A 21,029-nucleotide genomic window follows, 5' to 3' on the forward strand; every position below is an offset into this window, starting at 1 on the left:
CATACAGGAAGTGCCCTGTCTGACAATTTGTTGTCCTTCTGTTGCATCTCTATCGACATTACAGCATCTGTGCTGTAACGTGACACTTTCTAAGGCTTCCATTGGCTCTCTAAAGCCGCCAGAAAGTGGAATGGGGTGTCTGCTGTCTCTGGGCGAAGTACAGCAGCAGAGTTTGTAAGTGGTCAGCCTGGGGACAGTGAGACTGGAGATGCGCGGTCACGAGAACTCGCCATGTTTTTCTTTCAGTGTTTGAATGAATACAACGTTGCCCGGTTGGAATATTATCGCTATTTTACGAGAAAAATTGCATAAGAATTGATTTTAAACAGCGTTTGACATGCTTCTAAGTACGGTAATGGAATATTTTGAATTTTTTTGTCACGAAATGCGCTCGCGCGTTACCCTTCGGATAGTGACCTGAATGCACAAACAAAACGGAGGTATTTGGATATAACTATGGATTATTTGGAACCACAACAACATTTGTTGTTGAAGTAGAAGTCCTGGGAATGCATTCTGACGAAGAACAGCAAAGGTAATCCAATTTTTCTAATAGTAATTCTGAGTTTAGGTGACCCCGAAGTTGGCGGATGTCAACATAGCTAGCCGTGATGGCCGAGCTATGTACTCAGAATATTGCAAAATGTGCTTTCGCCGAAAAGCTATTTTAAAATCGGACATAGCGATTGCATAAAGGAGTTCTGTATCTATAATTCTTAAAATAATTGTTATGCATTTTGTCAACGTTTATCATGAGTAATTTAGTAAATTCACCGGAAGTTTTCGGTGGGTATGCTAGTTCTGAACATCACATGCTAATGTAAAAAGCTGTTTTTTGATATAAATATGAACTTGATTGAACAAAACATGCATGTATTATATAACATAATGCTTGCTTGGAAAATGGCTGTGTGATTATTTGTGTCTATATACTCTCCTAACATAATCTAATGTTTTGCTTTCGCTGTAAAGCCTTTTTGAAATCGGACAATGGGGTTAGATTAACGAGAGTCTTATTATGAGGTATTTATACAGCTGCCATTATCTTGATTTCCTAGCATTTTTTTCCCCTTCAGTTTTCTTCTGCGCGTGGACTAGCATCTCCAGACTCCACACAGGCACAGCGTGTACACATGCAGCTCCAGTGCCAGTACTGTTCTTCCTTCAGGCAAGCGTGTCAAAATGTTGTTCATTTGCACAATGTCTCTCGTTCACATTCCCTGGTAAATGTCCAAACTCACCAAAAATGAGATTCAGTAGCCCTTACCTATACATGTATAACTTTATGAGATGGATTGCCTGTCTTAGCTAATTTGTTTATTTTTGTTTGCGCTCATTAGCATATTTAGCTAGCAGCCTCCATGGAAATTCGCAGTTACGTGTTCTAATTTTGTTAGCATTATGGTAATAAACACCCAATGGGCTTTTGTGTACAGGTGGAGGGAAGGAGAGAGGTGCTGCTCTAGCAGGCGGGGGAGTGAGTACTGTGAGCGAGTGACATAGGGAGGGAGAGACGGCAACCAACCAAGCTTACTCTCGTTATAGTAGACTAATAGCTGCCATAGCTAGGTTATTTATAGTTTAGTATGATTACGTAGTATCTGTCTTGGACTGCATCATCCTACAATTACAAATAACCATTCAGAATATTAAGTAGCAGCTTGCCTTCCTGTTGGCTCTTGGTTGTTGTAGCCTATCCTTTAAATTTACTGAATTAAAAGTTAACTAATCAATGGAAGATGGAATTATCGCCTCCTAACTTTTGCAACACATGGAGCGGGGCTCTTCAGCCTATTGCCGCTTTGATAACTTACAACAACAAGCTACACACGTCACGCTCCATCTCGTGAAAAGCAAGAACGGCAGCATTATTTATACAATTATATTCTACTAAACTATACAGTACTGAACTCTGCTGTGCTGTATTGTACTGTGCTGCGATGTGTCCAGACTTGTGAAACATGAGGAGAATGACTTTCATATCCATAATTCTGCATTTCTGTGTAGTACAGGTCAGGGACCAATGATGTAATTCCCTTACCGTTATTCCGTTACCGGGTGTAAATCCATTTCAATTACTATAGTTCAATAACAAATCTCTGCAGACATCTTTGAATCTTAATTCGGAGCAGATATTTAAGAGCTTTTGGAAAACGTGTTGGCATAAAAGCCTGCAGGAGATTTTTACTGTCATTCCATCACCAAAGCTTGCATTTGCACAGTTCTTTTCATTTACATTTTTCGGTGGAAATTGTTAAGTAGTCCTTGTGCATAGAGTAATATGGTTTGTGTAACTTTGAAATCAGTGGTTTTTGTTTGGCATATATTTTAAGGTGAAAAAACTGAGTCAAAGCGTAATTCCGTAACTGTGGAAATTGCCCTCAACCACAGTTTGTTTTATAGATTTCTTTTTCCGGGTCATTTTATCTTTTTCTAAATGGTATCAGGGTTGTATTGTAAGAGAAGACCGATTTAGTCTGCAATGCTCCCTTCTCACACTGGCACCACAACATTAACAAAAGATAGTCACACTCTGCACTATTGATTGTTGAGTATGAACCAGAGACCTAAGAGACTGGGACCATTTAAGGAAGGATTTCATTCCTGGACACAGAAGACCCATGGGCTGCATACCAAATGGCACCCTGTTCCCTATATAGTGCACTAGTTTTGACAAGAGTCCTATGCTCTGGTCAAAAGTACTGCACTACAGTACCAGTCAAAAGTTTGGGAACACCTACTCATTCAAGGGTTTTTCTTTATTTTGACTATGTTCTACATTGTAGAATAATAGTGAAGACATCAAAACTATGAAATAACACACATGTGATCATGTAGTAACCAAAAAAGTGTTTAACAAATCAAATTATATTTTAGATTCTGCAAATAGCCACCCTTTGGCTTGATGACAGCTTGGCACACTCTTAGTATTCTCTCAACCAGCTTCATGAAGATTGCTTTTCTAAAAGTCTTGAAGGAGTTCCCTTATAGGCTAAGCACTTGTTGGCTGCTTTTCCTTCTTTCTGCGGTCCAACTCAACCCAAACCATCTCAGTTGGGTTGAGGTCGGGTGATTGTGGAGGCCAGGTCATCTGATGCAGCACTCCATCACTCTCCTTCTTGGTCAAATAGCCCTTACACAGCCTGGAGGTGTGTTTTGGGTCATTGTCCTGTTGAAAAACAAATGATAGTGGGACTAAGTATCGCTGCAGAATGCTTTGGTAGCCATGCTGGTTACGTGTGCCTTGAATTCTAAATAAATCACAGACAGTGTCACCAGCAAAACACCATCACACCACCTCCATGTTTCACGGTGGGAATCACACATGCAGAGATAATCCGTACACCTACTCTGCGTCTCACAAAGACACGGCAGTTGGAACCAAACATCTTACATTTGGACTCGTCAGAACAAAAGACAGATTTCCACAGTCTAATGTCCATTGCTTGTGTTTCTTGGCCCAAATAAGTCTCTTATTATTATTATTGGTGTCCTTTAGTAGTGGTTTCTTTGCAGCAATTCAACCATGAATAGACATCTCAACAGTTGATGTTGAGATGTCTGTTACTTGAACTCTGTGAAGCATGTATTTGGCCTGCTATCTGAGGTGCAATTAACTAATGAACTTATCCTCTTCAGCAGAGGTAACTTTGGGTCTTCCTTTCCTGTGTCAGTCTTAATGAGAGCCAGTGTCATCATAGAGCTTGATGGTTTTTGTGTCTGCACTTGAAGAAACTTTCAAAGTTCTTGTAATGTTCCGCATTGACTGACCTTCGTCTTAAATTAATGATGGACTGTCGTTTCTCTTTGCTTATTTGAGCTGTTCTTGCCATAATTTGGACTTGGTCTTTTACCAAATAGAGCTATCTTCTGTATACCACCCATACCGTTTCACAACACAACTGATTTAACTGAAACGCATTAAGGAAAGAAATGAAACAAATTAACTTTTAACAAGGCGCACCTGTTAATTGAGTGTGCGGGGCCGGGGCGGCAGGTAGCCTAGTGGTTAGAGCGTTGGACTTGTAACCAAAAAGGTTGCAAGATCGAATCCCCGAGCTGACAAGGTAAAAATCTGTCGTTCTGCCCCTGAACAAGGCAGTTAACCCAGTGTTCCTAGGCTGTCATTGAAAATGAGAATTTGTTCTTAACTGACTTACCTAGTTAAATAAAGGTAAAATAAATAAAAAATGCATTCCAGGTGACTACCTCATGAAGCTGGTTGGGAGAATGTCAAGCGTGTGCAAAGCTGTCATCAAGGCAAATGGTGGCCATTTGCAGAATAAATAAAGGTAAAATAAATAAATTGCAGAATCTCAAATATATAATTTCATTTAACACTTTTTTGGTTACTACATGATTCAATGTGTTATTTCATAGTTTTGATGTCTTCACTATTATTTTACAATGTAGAAAATAGTAAAGAATTCAGTAAAACCCTTGAATGAGTAGGTGTATCAGCATTTTTCACTGGTACTGTATATAGGGAATAGGTTGCCATTTGGGAGGCATACCCATCTACATTCTACTTCTTCATCTACATCTATCTTCAGAGCTCGTGCTACTAGGTGACCTAAACTGGGACATGCTTAACACCCCAGCCATCCTACAATCCAAGCTTGATGCCCTCAATCTCACACAAATTATTAATGAACCCACCAGGTACAACCCCAAAGCCGCAAACACTGGCACCCTCATAGATATCATCCTAACCAACGTGCCCTCTAAATACACCTCTGCTGTTTTCAACCAAGATCTCAGCGATCATTGCCTGCACCCGTAATGGGTCAGCGGTCAAACGACCTCCACTCATCACTGTCAAACGCTCCCTGAAACATTTCAACGAGCAAGCCTTTCTAATCGACCTGGCCCTGGTATCCTGGAAGGATATTGACCTCATCCCGTCAGTAGAGAGGATGCCTGGTTATTTTTTTTAAATGCCTTCCTCTCCATCTTAAATAAGCATGCCCCTTTCAAGAAATTTAGAACCAGGAACAGATATAGCCCTTGGTTCTCCCCAGACCTGACTGCCCTTAACCAACACAAAAATATCCTGTGGCGTTCTGCATTAGCATCGAACTGCCCCCGCGATATGCAACTTTTTAGGGAAGTTAGAAACCAATACACACAGGCAGTTAGAAACGCCAAGGCTAGCTTTTTCAAACAGAAATTTGCTTCGTGCAACTCCAACTCTAAAAAGTTCTGGGACATTGTAAAGTCCATGGAGAATAAGAACACCTCCTCCCAACTGCCCACTGCACTGAGGATAGGAAACTTTGTCACCACCGATAAGCCCACTATAATTGAGAATTTCAATAAGCATTTTTCTACGGCTGGCCATGCTTTCCACCTAACTACCCCGACTGCATTCAACAGCACTGCACCCCCCACAGCTACTCGCCCAAGCCTCCCCCATTTCTCCTTCTCCCAAATCCATTGTGCTGATGTTCTGAAAGAGCTGCAAAATCTGGACCCCTACAAATCAGCTGGGCTTGACAATCTGGACCCTTTCTTTCTAAAATTATCTGCCGAAATTATTGCAACCCCTATTACTAGCCTGTTCAACCTCTCTTTCGTGTCGTCTGAGATTCCCATAGATTGGAAAGCAGCTGCTGTCATCCCCCTCTTCAAAGGAGGTGACACTCTTGACCCAAATTGCTACAGACCTATATCCATCCTACCCTGCCTTTCTAAGGTCTTCGAAAGCCAAGTCAACAAACAGATTACTGACCATTTCGAGTCCCACCACACCCTCTCCGCTATGCAATCTGGTTTCAGAGCTGGTCATGGGTGCACCTCAGCCACGCTCAAGGTCCTAAACGACATCGTAACCGCCATCGATAAGAAACAATACTGTGCTGCCGTATTCATTGACCTGGCCAAAGCTTTTGACTCTGTTAATCACCACATCCTCATCGGCAGACTCAGTAGCCTTGGTTTCTCAAACAATTGCGTCGCCTGGTTCACCAACTACTTCTCTGACAGAGTTCAGTGTTTCAAATCGGAGGGCCTACTGTCTGGACCTCTGGCAGTCTCTATGGGGGTACCACAGGGTTCAATTCTTGGGCCAACTCTTTTCTCTGTATACATAAATGATGTCGCTCTTGCTGCTGGTGAATCTCTGATCCACCTCTACGCAGACGACACCATTCTGTATACTTCTGGCCCTTCTTTGGACACTGTGTTAACAACCCTCCAGACGAGCTTCAATGCCATTCAAGTCTCCTTCCGTGGTCTCCAACTGCTCCTAAACACAAGTAAAACTAAATGCATGCTCTTCAACCGATCGCTGCCTGCACCTGCCCGCCTGTCCAGCATCACTTCTCTGGACGGTTCTAACTTAGAATTTGTGGACAACTACAAATACCTAGGTGTGTGGTTAGACTGTAAACTCTCCTTCCAGACTCACATCAATCATCTCCAATCCAAAGTGAAATCTAGAATTGGCTTCCTATTTCGCAACAAAGCATCCTTCACTCATGCTGCCAAACATACCCTCATAAAGCTGACCATCCTACCAATCCTCGACTTCGGCGACGTCATTTACAAAATAGCCTCCAATACCCTACTCAACAAGCTGGATGCAGTCTATCACAGTGCCATCCGTTTTGTCACCAAAGCCCCATATACTACCCACCACTGCGACCTGTACGCTCTCGTTGGCTGGCCTTCGCTTCATAATCGTCGCCAAACACATTGGCTCCAGGTCATCTACAAGACCCTGCTAGGTAAAGTCCCCCCTTATCTCCGCTCACTGGTCACCATAGCAGCACCCACCTGTAGCACGCGCTCCAGCAGGTATATCTCTCTGGTCACCCCTAAAGCCAACTCCTCCTTTGGTCGTCTCTCCTTCCAGTTCTCAGCTGCCAATGACTGGAACGAACTACAAAAATCTCTGAAACTGGAAACACTTATCTCCCTCACTAGCTTTAAGCACCAGCTGTCAGAGCAGCTCACAGATCTCTGCACCTGTACATAGCCCATCTTTAATTTAGCCCAAACTACTACCTCTTCCCCTACTGTATTTATTTATTTATTTTATTTATTTTGCTCCTTTGCACCATATTATTTATATTTTAACTTTGAACTTTCTTCAAACTACAAATCTACCATTCCAGTGTTTTTCTTGCCATACTTTATTTACTTTGCCACCATGGCATTTTTTTGCCTTTACCTCCCTTATCTCACATCATTTGCTCACATTGTATATAGTCTTATTTTTTTCTACTGCATCATTGATTGTATGTTGTTTTACTCCATGTGTAACTCTGTTTTTGTATGTTGTCGAACTGCTTTGCTTTATCTTGGCCAGGTCGCAATTGTAAATGAGAACTTGTTCTCAACTTGCCTACCTGGTTAAATAAAGGTGAAATAAAAAATAAAAATAAAATTCTCTCCACCAGACAGAGACAGTGCAGCATTATCCACTGTTCTGTTGGACAATAAATGGCAATTCGTCATACAAAACCAGAGGTTTGAGGACTTTTTTTTGTTGTCCTAATGAGTTTGGCACAGCAAGACTTATGCCTAATTGCTATTTTTCTATCTGTTCATGTTATTTGGTAGCCTGGAATCCAAGCTGTAAAACAGAGCATGTCAGTTTGGATTCCAAGCTAGTTGTTCTGTATTCTGTGGGTGTAAATTACACCAATCACAAGAATCCCTCAGGTCAGAAGTGAGATGCTTGCTTCAATACTCACACTAAAACAGTGTGGAAACATTGCATATACAATTTGAATTGATAAAGGATGTATCATCATGGTTTTTCTACTTTCTCCATTAATTTATCCTGATTTTCCCCTTTTATTTGCCCCTAAACTCTTCTTAGTGTGTATTTGGCACTAAACAGATTGGGCCAATGTCTGCTGTGAGGGCTGGATGGTTTGGGCCTGGCTAGTAGTTGTCATAGCATCCCTGTGTCCAGTTTTGGCTGCCTGAAAGCTGCTCTAACTGCTGAGAACTGAGAAGGGCAAATGGTTTACAGTGGTGTCTACCAGCCCATAGAGGCCCACTAGCCTTACTCTAATCCTCTTATGCTGCCTGTCTTTGTCCTCTGGGGGGGAGGTCTCTGTCTACAGGCTGCTAATGTACTTTATCTGAGAGAACATTATCCCCTCAGACAGCCTTGACAGAAATGAGACAAGATCAATTGCAAATAATTTCTGTCCCTCTAGCCTCGACTCCAGCCGCTCTAGGTTGAGTCTTGAATGGAGATCCGTGCCATGTCTGGCAGAGTGAGACTACTGTCCCTCCTTTTTCTCATCCCGGCATCTGTTTTCGCTCCATTTCTCCATAAGCAATTCCAAGGTAATGCAATTATGCTGACTCGCTTTAAAATGTATGCCAAAAAACATTTGTTTTCAACGCTTAACAAACCATACAACTCTATGCAATGCATACTTTGAACAATTTACACAGTAAATAAATACACACATGGCAAAACTGTGTGCAGATGCTAAGTTTGTTAACAGAACTATGGTGACATCTCCCTCAGTTGTATTCTGTTACCAAACTTTATCTGCACAGTTTTACCTGTAAATGTGTTTGTAAAATGTTCAGTGGAAATTGTTTAAATAAAATTGTCCTTGTGCATAGAGTTGTATGGTTAGTTAAACTTTGAAATCAATGTTTTTTGTTTGGTGTGTGTGTGTGTGTGTGTGTGTGTGTGTGTGTGTGTGTGTGTGTGTGTGTGTGTGTGTGTGTGTGTGTACATGCAGTATTTTTAAGTGACGAGTCTTGGCGTAATTTCGTTAAAATGGAATTGCACCCATCTCTCTCTGATTATCAATGATGTTCTGTCTAAATTGGAGGTGGCGGTGCAAGCTGTACTGTGGTATTCATGAACAACAACCTCTCATAGCTCTGCTATGCAACGGAATCAGTGGAGATCAGAATCACTTTTACTCTGGACTGAAACTGACATTAGACACTCCCTCCTTCCTGTACTCACTGTGAAGCCATCAAACACAACGATTTCCTGTGTTTGGCGTGCTAGTGTTGGGTAAAATAGTTAACTTTTCATTTTGTCCCTTGCTATTGTTATTATTGGGTTTTGTTTTGAATGACTGAGCCAGAGAAAATGGACAGGAAATCAAAAAGCCCTGGGATGTGTGGTCACATGACCAAACAGGAAGCAGCAGAGTTGATGGCATAAAGCCATGCAAAGTGATAATGTTTGGGACAGCAAGTGTGACGTGCACATTTTAAATTCTGAGGCAGTGGCATACACCCAGTAGTCTAGTGTGACTGTGTGATATTAAACTGATTACTTCGATGAAACCAGGATTGTTAAGAAATGCTCATTTTCATCGTACATTTCAAAAATGTTTTTCGACAGCGTACCTTAATTAACATGACCAGTGGAGATTTTAGCATGTAAATCTTGGTGGGGCAAACTAAAGAAATACATGTTTTAGATCGATGCCAGCAAATCCACAACACTAAACAATACATGAATTGCACTGTAACGGTGACAAACAGTGCCTACAAAAAGCTGGCCCCACAGAGTTCACTGCTACACCTGGCTGTCAGCAGAGCCTTGTCTGGCAGTGAAACAGTTCATTCAGCCTCATTTACTGCCTTTTAAAAAAACATGGCTGACTTGCTTAAACAAATGTGGTTTCTACTGACAATTGAAAATGTACAAACTATGGCATAAGGGGATGACGAGCGGATAAGAGGCAATCTGTAATTTAGATTAAGACATTAATGAGCGAGCTAGGATGGACGTAGTCAATATAAGTATTTGTTCAGCACTTTTGAAATGTACTGCAACAGAACTACAAACATGGGCCATTCTTACAGTATTATCCCTGTACACCAAGTCAGAAAGGAGCATATAAGCAGACAATGAAAGCTCTTACTCAGAGCAGTAGGCTGAATTATGAGGGGAAAAGGGACCAAAAGATTAGAGTGAGACTAACAGCTTACTATATGACATACACTTAGTATTACTTTCTCAGCTACAGTATACATATCTCCCTGGCATATTACATAATTTTTGCTGCAGAATACAATACATTTTTTGACTCACCTTGTTGTGCTGTGCTTACTTGAACAGGAAGTTATTTTGAGCGCGGCAGAAATCATGCTGCATTGACAGCATGGCCAATGTTGAATGTTAATCATTTTAAGCTTGGAAAAGAGACCCTTAAACCCAGACTTGGACCACACACCCACTCCACTGAATAGCAGGCTAGTAATTGCTTTGCAATGCTTGCAGTTAGCCACTGATTCCTTCAACCCACTCATTGTTGAATTTGTGATTTTCACCTTGTTGTGTAATGTTTGTCCAGTGGCCGATCACTGATACGTTTTGTCGTAGTGTCCCCATGAGTGACAGAACACTGAGCCAATCACGACGCAACAAGAGAACATTACCAACCCCTACGCTCCGTATTTTCCGCTGGCTACCCCTTCACCACCACAGAAAGCACTGAGCTAGGCTGAAACACCTGCATTTTGGAGCCGACTTACTCAAGAAAGCAAAAAAGAGATGTATGTTTTGTATGCGGCTTTATTAACTCAAATATTTGTAACTTTTTCTTTTTTACATTGTTGCAAACTGATGTGACACTTACTAATGCCCAAATAACATCCCCACCTGCCCTGAATGACGGGTCGCAACTGAACATGACCCATGTTGTAACATCTCACCTCTGACCTTTTCTCCCTGGCATCTCCAGGAGCCAACAGACCTGGTGATGAACGGTGACTCAGGAGCTGGGGGGGTGACTGCCCTCCCTCCCACCACCGCCCCCCACAAGGAGCGCTACTTTGACCGTGTGGATGAAAGCAGCCTAGAGTACCGGCGTGAGAGAAACATGGCTCCAGACCTCAGACAGGATTTCAACATGATGGAGCAGAGGAAGAGGGTCTCCATGATCCTGCAGAGCCCGGTAGGACTGGCTATCATACACACGCATGCAAATGCACATTCTCACAAACACACACACACTCAGTATGCAGTGCTACTCCTTTTCTATCTTATGTCTTAATGTAATGTCACCAACATAAGAATATAAGAACACCTTTTGTTATTTCCAATTGAATAGCCTCTTTGTGTAGGGCTGTATCACCCTCTCCACTATCACATGGTATAACCACTTAACACTGATCAACAGTTTCTGTCTCTCTCCAACACACTACTGTTCCCACAATGCTCAGTTTAAGCCCAGTATATACGTATAAAAACGAAATATTTATACACCAGCCCTTATAGCGCTGGAAAAAAGACAGTCTTTTTATTATTCTGTGCGGTGTTGGATGGATGGATCAGGGTCTAGGGATAGGCAGAGAGCCATAAGGCCACCGCACTCTAGTCTGAATGAGTTTATATGGGTCAGAGAGGAGATGAGCTATTTCAGGGCAGCAATGACACACGCACATACACACATGCAGAAAGTGTGCACACACCGACAGAAGCTGAGAGGGTAACCCAAGGGTAGAGTTCATGATATTCTCCCTTAAGTTCTCGTCATGTCAGGGACAGTATGAAATATACAGGACCAGAGTGAGGAGCAGATACTTTTTTTTTGTTATCTCTCATAGCTGCTGTTGGGACAGTGGGAATGTTTAGTTCAGTAATGTCTAGTCAGCGTTTCTGTAATATACTTGGCTATTCCTACGAACATTTTCAGTTTGGAGCCTCTCTGTCTCCTCTTTGCAATGCGGCACTTCAGACTTACTTGTGACATTGTCGAGCAACGACAGTGAGAGAACACAGGCAGACATAATGTAGAGGCCCTTTTTAATTCAGATCAGTCTTGATTTAAGAGTAACCATGGATCCTGTAATAGATGAACTAACAATAGCCAGCCAGTGACAGTGTTAGAATGCATCCGTGAATACGACAGTGTATTGGCGCGTTCTGTCCTGCCCTGACCCTTCATCATCTGTCTGTGTGAATGTCAACTCTGCCACGGTGGTAGTGTATTGGACTGTGTGTCTGTCTTTCTGTCTGTCTGTTACTGACTGTGTTACTGTCTACTTTACTCCCCAGGCGTTTTGTGATGAGCTGGATACGATGATCCATGACCAGCTGAAGAGGGGAAAGACTCCCACCAGCCTGTTGGCCCTGCAGCAGATAGCTGACTTCATGACCACCAGTATCCCCACCATGTACCCCGCAGCACCCCAGGGAGGCATGGCTGCACTCAACATGAGTGAGTAATATACAGTATAATCCTGTCCTGCGTCTTCAGTTCTTACCACTATGATTCCTTTTTAAATACTTTTGAAGTAAGTAGACTGTCTGGGGGTACTCGAGGAGACGTTTGGGATACTTTTAATCGAATGTAAACGCAGCAAAAAACTACAAAAAAAAGAAACGTCCCTTTTTCGGGACCCTGTCTTTCAAAGATAAATCGTAAAAATCCAAATAACTTCACAGATCTTCATTGTAAAGGGTTTAAACACTGTTTCCCATGCTTGTTCAATTAACCATAAACAATTAATGAACATGCACCTGTGGAACGGTCGTTAAGAGACTAACAGCTTACAGACTGTAGGCAATTAAGGTCACAGTTATGAAAACTTAGGACACTAAAGAGGTCTTTCTACTGACTCTGAAAAACACCAATAGAAGGATCCCAGGGTCCCTGCTCATCTGTGTGAATGTGCCTTAGGCATGCTGCAAGGAGGCATGAGGACTGCAGATGTGGCCAGGGCAATACATTGTGATGTCCAAACTGTGAGACGCCTAAGACGGCGCTACAGGGAGACAGGATGGACAGCTGATCGTCCTCGCAGTCGCAGACCGCGTATAACAACACCTGCATAGGATCGGTACATCTGAACATCACACCTGCGGGACAGGTACAGGTTGGCAACAACAACTGCCCGAGTTGAACCAGGAACGCACAATCCCTGCATCAGTGCTCAGACTGTCCGAAATAGGCTGAGAGGGGCTGTACTGAGGGCTTGTAGGCCTGTTGTAAGGCAGGTCCTCACCAGACATCACTGGCAACAACGTTGCACAAACCCACCATCGCTGGACAGGACTGGCAAAAAGTGCTCTTCACTGACGATTCGTGTTTATCGTTGAAGGAATGACCGTTACACCGAGGCCTGTACTCTGGAGCAGGATCGATTTGGAGGTGGAGGGTCCGTCATGGTCTGGGGCGGTGTGTCACAGCATCATCGGACTGAGCTTGTTGTCATTGCAGGCATTCTAAACGCTGTGCGTTGCAGGGAAGACATCCTCCTGCCTCATGTGGTACCCTTCCTGCAGGCTCATCCTGACACGACCCTCCAGCATGACAATGCCACCAGCCATACTGCTCGTTCTGTGCGTGATTTCCTGCAAGACAGGAATGTCAGTGTTCTGCCGTGGCCAGCAAAAGCCCGGATCTCAATCCCATTGAGGACATCTGGGACCTCTTGGATCGGAGAGTGAGGGCTAAGGCCATTCCCCCCCAGAAATGTCCGGGAATTTGCAGGTGCCTTGCTGGAAGAGTGGGGTAACATCTCACAGCAATAACTGACAAATCTGGTGCGGTCCATGAGGAGGAGATGCACTGCAATACTTAATGCAGCTTGTGGCCACACCAGATACTGACTGTTACTTTTGATTTTGACCCCCCCCCCCTTTGTTCAGGGACACATTATTCCATTTCTGTTAGTTACATGTCTGTGGAACTTGTTCAGTTTATGTCTCAGTTGTTGAATCTTATGTTCATACAAACAGTTGACAGAGGACGTTTTATTTTTTTGCTGAGTTTATATGGCGCTATATATTAGCTATATGTGATGCATGTACCTTGCAGCACCCCAGGGAGCCATGACTGCCCTCAACATGAGTAAGTAATGTAGCTAACCTATGTAGAATCACAAGCTAGTTAGCAGTGCACTGGTCTGTTACATACCGTATACCCCATCCAGTGTCTGTTACCCTCAACTTACATGCTGCGTAGATGTGTTTAAACTTTACGCATATGTTGTCTAGCACTTCCACTGATAGTCATGTGACCAGATTAGTAGGTCCCTTCAGTCCAAGATGGCCTCCGCTGAGATCAGAGGTTGGTAGTAGTGTTGTAGTAGAGGGAAACGTCAGGCTTTGTAATTATAGAAGCTTTGGTAATTATAAACACTTTGTTTATGCCAAAATAAACACATTATTTTATTTTTTAACTGAGGTAAGTGAGAATGTTCCTCTGTCTCTCTCTTTCTCAATTCAATTTGTTTTGTTGGCATGATGTAACAATGTACATATTGCCAAAGCGTTTCTCTCTCCCTCTCTAGGTCTGGGTATGGTAACTCCAGTGAATGACCTGCGTGGATCTGACTCCATCTCCTATGAGAAAGGAGAGAAACTACTTCGTTGTAAGCTAGCCGCCTTCTACCGCCTGACAGACCTCTTTGGCTGGTCCCAGCTCATCTACAACCACTTAACCGTAAGAGAACCTTATACTGTAGGCATCTTACCCCTCCAGTAATACTGTATATCACTGAAGCTGACTTGTAGTCCGTAGGAAACACCTGAAGTGGTATGTAGGACAGGATATTTTTTTCCCCACTGCAGTATAATGTAGTGCTTGCTTAGCACATTTTACCTGCAGACTATATCTTCAGAAAGCTCATTATGGAAATGTGGGGTTGGCTAGGTTAGTTACATTAGCTGAGTAAGCGTTATACAGATGAACCATCAAAAGAATGTGAAAATACTAACTACTGCATTATTGTATGTATGCATGTACAGTTGAAGTCGGAAGTTTACGTACACCTTGGCCAAATCTATTAAAGTCAGTTTTTCACAATTCCTGACATTTAATCCTAGTAAAAATTCCCTCTCTTAGGTCAGTTAGGATCACCACTTTATTTTAAGAATGTGAAATGTCAGAATAATAGTAGAGAATGATTTATTTCAGCTTTTATTTATTTCATCACATTCCCAGTGGGTCAGAAGTTTACATACACTGAATTAGTATTTGGTAGCATTGCCTTTAAATTGTTTAACTTGGGTCAAATGCTTCAGGTAGCCTTCAACAAGCTTCCCACAATAAGTTAGGTGAATTTTGGCCCATTCCTCCTGGCAGAGCTGGTGTAACTGAGTCAGGTTTGCAGGCCTCCTTGCTCGCACAAGCTTTTTCAGTTCTGCCCCAAAATGTTCTATTGGATTGAGGTCATGGCTTTGTGATGGCCACTCCAGTACCTTGACTTTGTTGTCCTTAAGCCATTTTGCCACAACTTTGGAAGTATGCTTGGGGTCATTGTCCATTTGGAAGACCCATTTGTGACCAAGCTTTAACTTCCTGACTGATGTCTTGAGATGTTGCTTCAATATATCCACATAATTTTCCTGCCTCATGATGCCATCTATTTTGTGAAGTGCACCAGTCCTTCTTGCAGCAAAGCACCCCCACAACATGATGGTACCACCCCCGTGCTTCACAGTTGGGATGGTGTTCCCCTTTTTCCTCCAAACATAACAATGCTCATTATGGCCAAAAAGTTATATTTTTGTTTCATCAGACCAGAGGACATTTCTCCAAAAAGTACGATCTTTGTCCCCATGTGCAGTTGCAAACCGTAGTCTGGCTTTTTATGGCGGTTTTGGAGCAGTGGCTTCTTCCTTGCTGAGCGGCCTTCCAGGTTTTGTCGATATAGGACTCGTTTTACTGTGGACATTTTTGTACCTGTTTCCTCCAGCATCTTCACAAGGTCCTTTGCTGCTGTTCTGGGATTCATTTGCACTTTTCGCACCCAAGTACATTCATCTCTAGGAGACAGAACGCGTCTCCTTCCTAAGCGGTATGACGGCTGCGTGGTCCCATGGTGTTTATATTTGCGTACTATTGTTTGTACAGATGAATGTGGTACCTGCAGGCGTTTGGAAATTGCTCCCAAGGATGAACCAGACCTCCTTGTGGAGGTCTACAAAACATTTTTCTGAGGTCTTGGCTGATTTCTTTTGATTTTCCCATGATGTCAAGCAAAGAGGCACTGAGTTTGAAGGTAGGCCTTGAAATACATCCACAGGTACACCTCCAACTGACTCAAATGATGTCAATTAGCCTATCAGAAGCTTCACATCATTTTCTGGAATTTTCCAAGCTGTTTAAAGGCACAGTCAACTTAGAGTACGTAAACTTCTGACCCACTGGAATTGTGATACAGTGAATTATAAGTGAAATAATCTGTCTGTAAACAATTGTTAGAAAAATGACTTGTGTCAGGTACAAAGTAGATGTCCTACTTTGATGTCCTAAAATACATTTGTGGAGTGGTTGATAACCAAGTTTTTATGACTCCAACCAAGTTTTTATGACTCCAACCTAAGTGTATGTAAGTTCCGACTTCATCTGTATGCATGGGAGCCATTTGGGGTAATTCCTTAGGCTTGTTTGTTTGGTACTGAGTAACTTGTTAAGACCACCATCTGTACTCTTCCAGGTCAGGGTGAATTCAGATCAGGAGAGGTTCATTGTTGTCCCTTTTGGGCTGCTGTACAGTGAAGTCTCCGCCTCCAGTCTGGTAAGTTTCTTCCCCCAGTGTCTCTCACTCTTAACAGAGCTGCCTGCATAATGTATGATATCACTGTGAACTAATGAAAAAAAATGTACATCTTATGTTGTGCTAAATGCGTTTTAAATAAGCTTCTGAACGCGTTACGTTTATCAACTTCCAACCGTACTAGAGACGTTAAGGTCATTCCGTCTCTGTCTAGTGTATACTGTAATCTGGAGATATAACACTTGTCTTGTGTTATACTGACTCATAGATCCTTCAAGGCCGACGCTGCCGTCAACCCTTTTCCCGTCTACCTGTTTCGTCTTTTTACATTGTTAATTTCACTGACAGGCAGTGTCACTGTAGCCTGCGTGCCGTTTGTGCTGTCTTGCCAACTCCTGTATCAAGTTTGGCTAGAGTTTGCAAGACCGAACAACTAGATCTGGGACTCAGGCTAGCATCGTAAGATGAGTCACAGGGCATCGACTCACTATTTAAGTGAATGATCCCAGATGTATTACCTTTTGTTTTAGTTAACTTTTAGATTGTTAATTTCTCTAGGCTTTCAGTCATAAGGCATTGACTCAACGCTGCTTGTCTGGTCCTATCCCATAGAGCTATGTAATAATGCATCCTATCTATTTAATTCTGTGTCCCATCCTAGGTGAAGATTAATATACAAGGGGAGATTGTGGACCGGGGGAGCACCAATCTAGGTGTCAACCAGGCTGGCTTCACTCTCCACTCAGCCATCTATGCAGCCCGGCCAGACGTCAAGTGCGTTGTACACGTCCACACACCGGCAGGAGCTGCAGTAAGAAATAAGCCCCCCCCCTCACACTCACACACCTGACCAGTTCCTAACTTCCTGTCTTTGCCCGGTTGCTACAGATCTATGGAACTTTAGCATTTTTATGCTCTTGTAAACTTTATAGAATTAGGTACATCCATTTTAGCTCATCATTCCATTGGTGAAAATTCTGCCCACCCAGTGCATCAAGCGAGCTAGAACAAATTTGAAAAATCGTGAAATACTGCTGCTACCAAGTCAGCTGTTGTGGTGTAGTTTTACAGCACCCCATATCTGTAGTGGTAGATAATTACAGTCTGTCTGTGTGTTGTATTTCAGGTGTCGGCCATGAAGTGTGGCCTGTTACCCATCTCTCCAGAGGCCCTGACCCTGGGGGAGGTGGCCTACCATGACTACCACGGCATCCTCATAGACAAAGAGGAGAACGTCCTCATACAGAAGAACCTGGGGCCAACCAGCAAGGTACCAGAAGAAGGGTTCAAAAGGATGAGGGCCTGGCTAGGGAGGGTTAGGTAATAAATTGGGATTGGCTGCAAGTGTGCGTGCGCACATTGTAACGGTTTTGACTTGAAGTTATTGTTTGTTAGGGGTGCCAGGTAGGTTTTGCCTACCAGAGAAAATATTGATTTCTCCGTTTTGTTTGTGAGGGAATAAGTCCCGTCCGGTCCGTCAAGTCTACACCAATACAAAGGACTCATGTAAAAGTCAGTATGGAAATTCACTTTTCATAAATCCTTCACACATTGGAAATTTGCATTTGTTGTATTATCACAAATCACCCAATCAGAATAAGTCACAAATGATAACAACCTTGGTTCACTGGTAAATGTCCCGTAACTCGGGCATGAAAAAAAGTCCAGCCTGGTAAAGGAGTGCAGTGGACCCAAGTGACATCAGTCGCGCAATTGTCCTTTCATTAAGTTGTGCGTAAAACCGATCTCTCATTCATACAATCAGATTGCAATAAACTCCCGTTCCACACACAATAAAGAGTATCAGAAACTGAACACATGAACCAACACGGTATATATCACCCCAAAACAAATGAATTACCGTATGCAAAAAAGTGGTGGTCAGTCAGACTATCCAATCCGCCAACAGATCTCCAGCTAGAAAGGCCAAGGAAAACAGAGGAGACCAACGTAGATCGGTAGTCCAACAATAGACATACAGTGCATGTCACTCCTGCTCTCCCTCTTTCGCGCTCGAGGGCACCAGGCTGCCTTTCGTTACACAGACCTGTCATGATCATTACGCGCATCAGAGCTTATTGGACTCACCTGGACTCCTTCATGTTTTTTATTGCCTTCCCTATATCTGTCTGTTTCCTCTGTTTCATCTCCGTGTCAGCATTATTGTAGTTTCTGTTTCCCCTGTCCAGACGCTGTCCGTATTCTGTCCCTGTCCGTGGTTATTAAATGTTCACTCCGTTCCTGCTTCTCGTCTCCAGCGATGATCCTTACAGAATACTGACACCGCTATACGAGGCATCAGGGAGGTTTTTGTTTTGTTGGTGATTTTGGGTCCGGGTGCTGCCGCCTATGGAACCGGGGGTGCCTCAGCTGGCTCGAAATGTCCTTGCCCCGGTTGGGTTGTCTGGCTCCCATCCCAAGTCATGCCACAGCTGGCTCATTGGGCTCCCACGCCACTTCATGACTCAGCCGGCTGGTCGGGCTCCCACGCCTCAGCCGGCTGGTCGGGCTCCCACGCCTCAGCCGGCTGGTCGGGCTCCCACGCCTCAGCCGGCTGGTCGGGCTCCCACGCCACAGCCGGCTGGTCGGGCTCCCACGCCTCTGCCGGATTGTCCGGCGCACATGCCTCGGCCGGCCCGTCAAGCTCGCCCAGGTGGGACTCCGAGTGGCGCCCCTAGACGGGGGGGGGGGGGTACTGTCACGCCTGCTCCTGCTCTCCCAGGCTGCCTCATTACGCACACATGTCACCATCATTACGTGCATCAGCGCTCATTGGACTCACCGGACTTCTTCACATTTTTGATTGCCTTCCCTATATCTGTCTGTTTCAACCCCGTGTCAGCATTATAGTAATTTCCGTTTCCCCTGCCCAGACGCTGTCCGTATTCTGTTTCTGTCCGCGGTTATTAAAAGTTCACTCCCTGTACCTTCTTCTCGTCTCCAGCGTCGATCCTTACAGTGCATTCGGAAAGTATTCAGATGCCTTGACTTTTCCACATTTTGTTACGGTACATCATTCTAAAATTGATTAAATAAAAAATGTTCCTTCTCAATCTACACACAATACCTCATAATGACAAGGTAAATACCTTATTTATAGTACCAGTCAAAAGTTTGGACACACCTACTCACTCAAGGGGGGTTCTTTGTTTACTGTTTTCTACGTTGTAGAAACACAACACGTATTTGTATTTATTATGGATCCCCATTAGCTGTGGCCATAGCAGCAACTACTCTTCCTGGGGTCCAGCAAAATTAAGGCAGTTTATGCAATTTTAAAAACATTAAAATACATTCACAGATTTCACAACACACTGTGTGCCCACAGGCCACTACTCCACCATTACCACATATCTACAGTACTAAATCCATGTGTGTGTATGTATAGTGCGTATGTTATCGTGTGAGCCAATTTTTGTGTTGCTTCACAGTCCCCGCTGTTCCATAAGGTATTTTTTTAATCTGTTTTTTTTATATCTAGTTTTACTACTTGCGTCAGTTACTTGATGTGGGAATAGAGTTCCATGTAGTCATGGCTCTATGTAGTACTGTGTGCCTCCCATAGTCTGTTCTGGACTTGGGGACTGTGAAGAGACCTCTTGTGGCATGTCTTGTGGGGTATGTATGGGTGTCTGAGCTGTGTGCCAGTAGTTTAGACAGACAGCTCGGTGCATTCAACATGTCAATACCTCTCATAAATACAAGTAGGGATGAAGTCATTCTCTCCTCCACTTTCAGCCAGGAGAGATTGACATGCATATTATTAATATTAGCTCGCTGTGTACATCCAAGGGCCAGCCGTGCTGCCCTGTTCTGAGCCAATTGCAAGTTCTTTTTTGTGGCACCTGACCACACGACTGAACAGTAGTCAAGGTGCGACAAAACTGGGGCCTGTAGGACCTGCCTTGTTGATAGTGTTGTTAAGAAGGCAGAGCATCGCTTTATTATAGACAGACTTCTCTCCATCTTAGCTACTATTGTATCAATATGTTTTGATCATGGCCGTTTACAATCTATGGCTACTCCAAGCAGTTTAGTCATCTCAACTTGCTCAATTTCCACATTAATTATTACAAGATTTAGTTGAGGTTTGGTGTGTAGTATGTGTTTTGTTCCAAATACAATGCTTTTAGTTTTAGAAATATTTAGGGCTAACTTATTCCTTGCCACCCACTCTGAAACTAACTGCAGCTCTTTAAGTGTTGCAGTCATTTCAAATGCTGCAGTAGCTGACATGTATAGTGTTGAGTCATCCGCATACACTCTGGTTTTACTCAGTCAGTGGCATGTCGTTAGTAAAAAAAACAGCTACCCTGGGGAATTCCTGATTCTACCTGGATTACATTTGAGAGGCTTCCATTAAAGAACACCCTCTGTGTTCTGTTAGACAAGTAACTCTTCATCCATATTATAGCAGGGGGTGTAAAGCCATAACGCAAGTTTTTCCAGCAGCAGACTATGATTGATAATTCAGCTGCACTGAAATCTAACAAGACAGCCCCCACAATAATTGTATCATCAATTTTTCTCAGCCAATCATCAGTAATTTGTGTAAGTGCTGTGCTTGTTGGGTGTCC

At 43.3% G+C, this 21,029-nt stretch overlaps 1 protein-coding gene across 15 annotated transcripts in view; it reads left to right on the forward strand.

The window, feature by feature from the left end:
- Positions 1 to 21,029, forward strand: part of LOC115159101 (alpha-adducin) — a 56,740-nt gene that overhangs the window by 15,497 nt on the left and 20,214 nt on the right. For all 15 annotated transcript variants that reach the window (XM_029708506.1, XM_029708501.1, XM_029708502.1 and 12 more), the window contains exons 2-7: positions 10,686 to 10,898; positions 12,002 to 12,164; positions 14,242 to 14,393; positions 16,393 to 16,473; positions 17,114 to 17,263; positions 17,579 to 17,722. In XM_029708506.1, the coding sequence (XP_029564366.1) occupies positions 10,704 to 10,898; positions 12,002 to 12,164; positions 14,242 to 14,393; positions 16,393 to 16,473; positions 17,114 to 17,263; positions 17,579 to 17,722 (885 nt within the window). In that variant the 5' untranslated portion in view covers positions 10,686 to 10,703. The remainder of the gene's footprint in view (positions 1 to 10,685; positions 10,899 to 12,001; positions 12,165 to 14,241; positions 14,394 to 16,392; positions 16,474 to 17,113; positions 17,264 to 17,578; positions 17,723 to 21,029) is intronic.

This window comes from Salmo trutta, chromosome 23, assembly GCF_901001165.1.
Source record: "Salmo trutta chromosome 23, fSalTru1.1, whole genome shotgun sequence".
NCBI lineage: Eukaryota > Metazoa > Chordata > Actinopteri > Salmoniformes > Salmonidae > Salmo > Salmo trutta.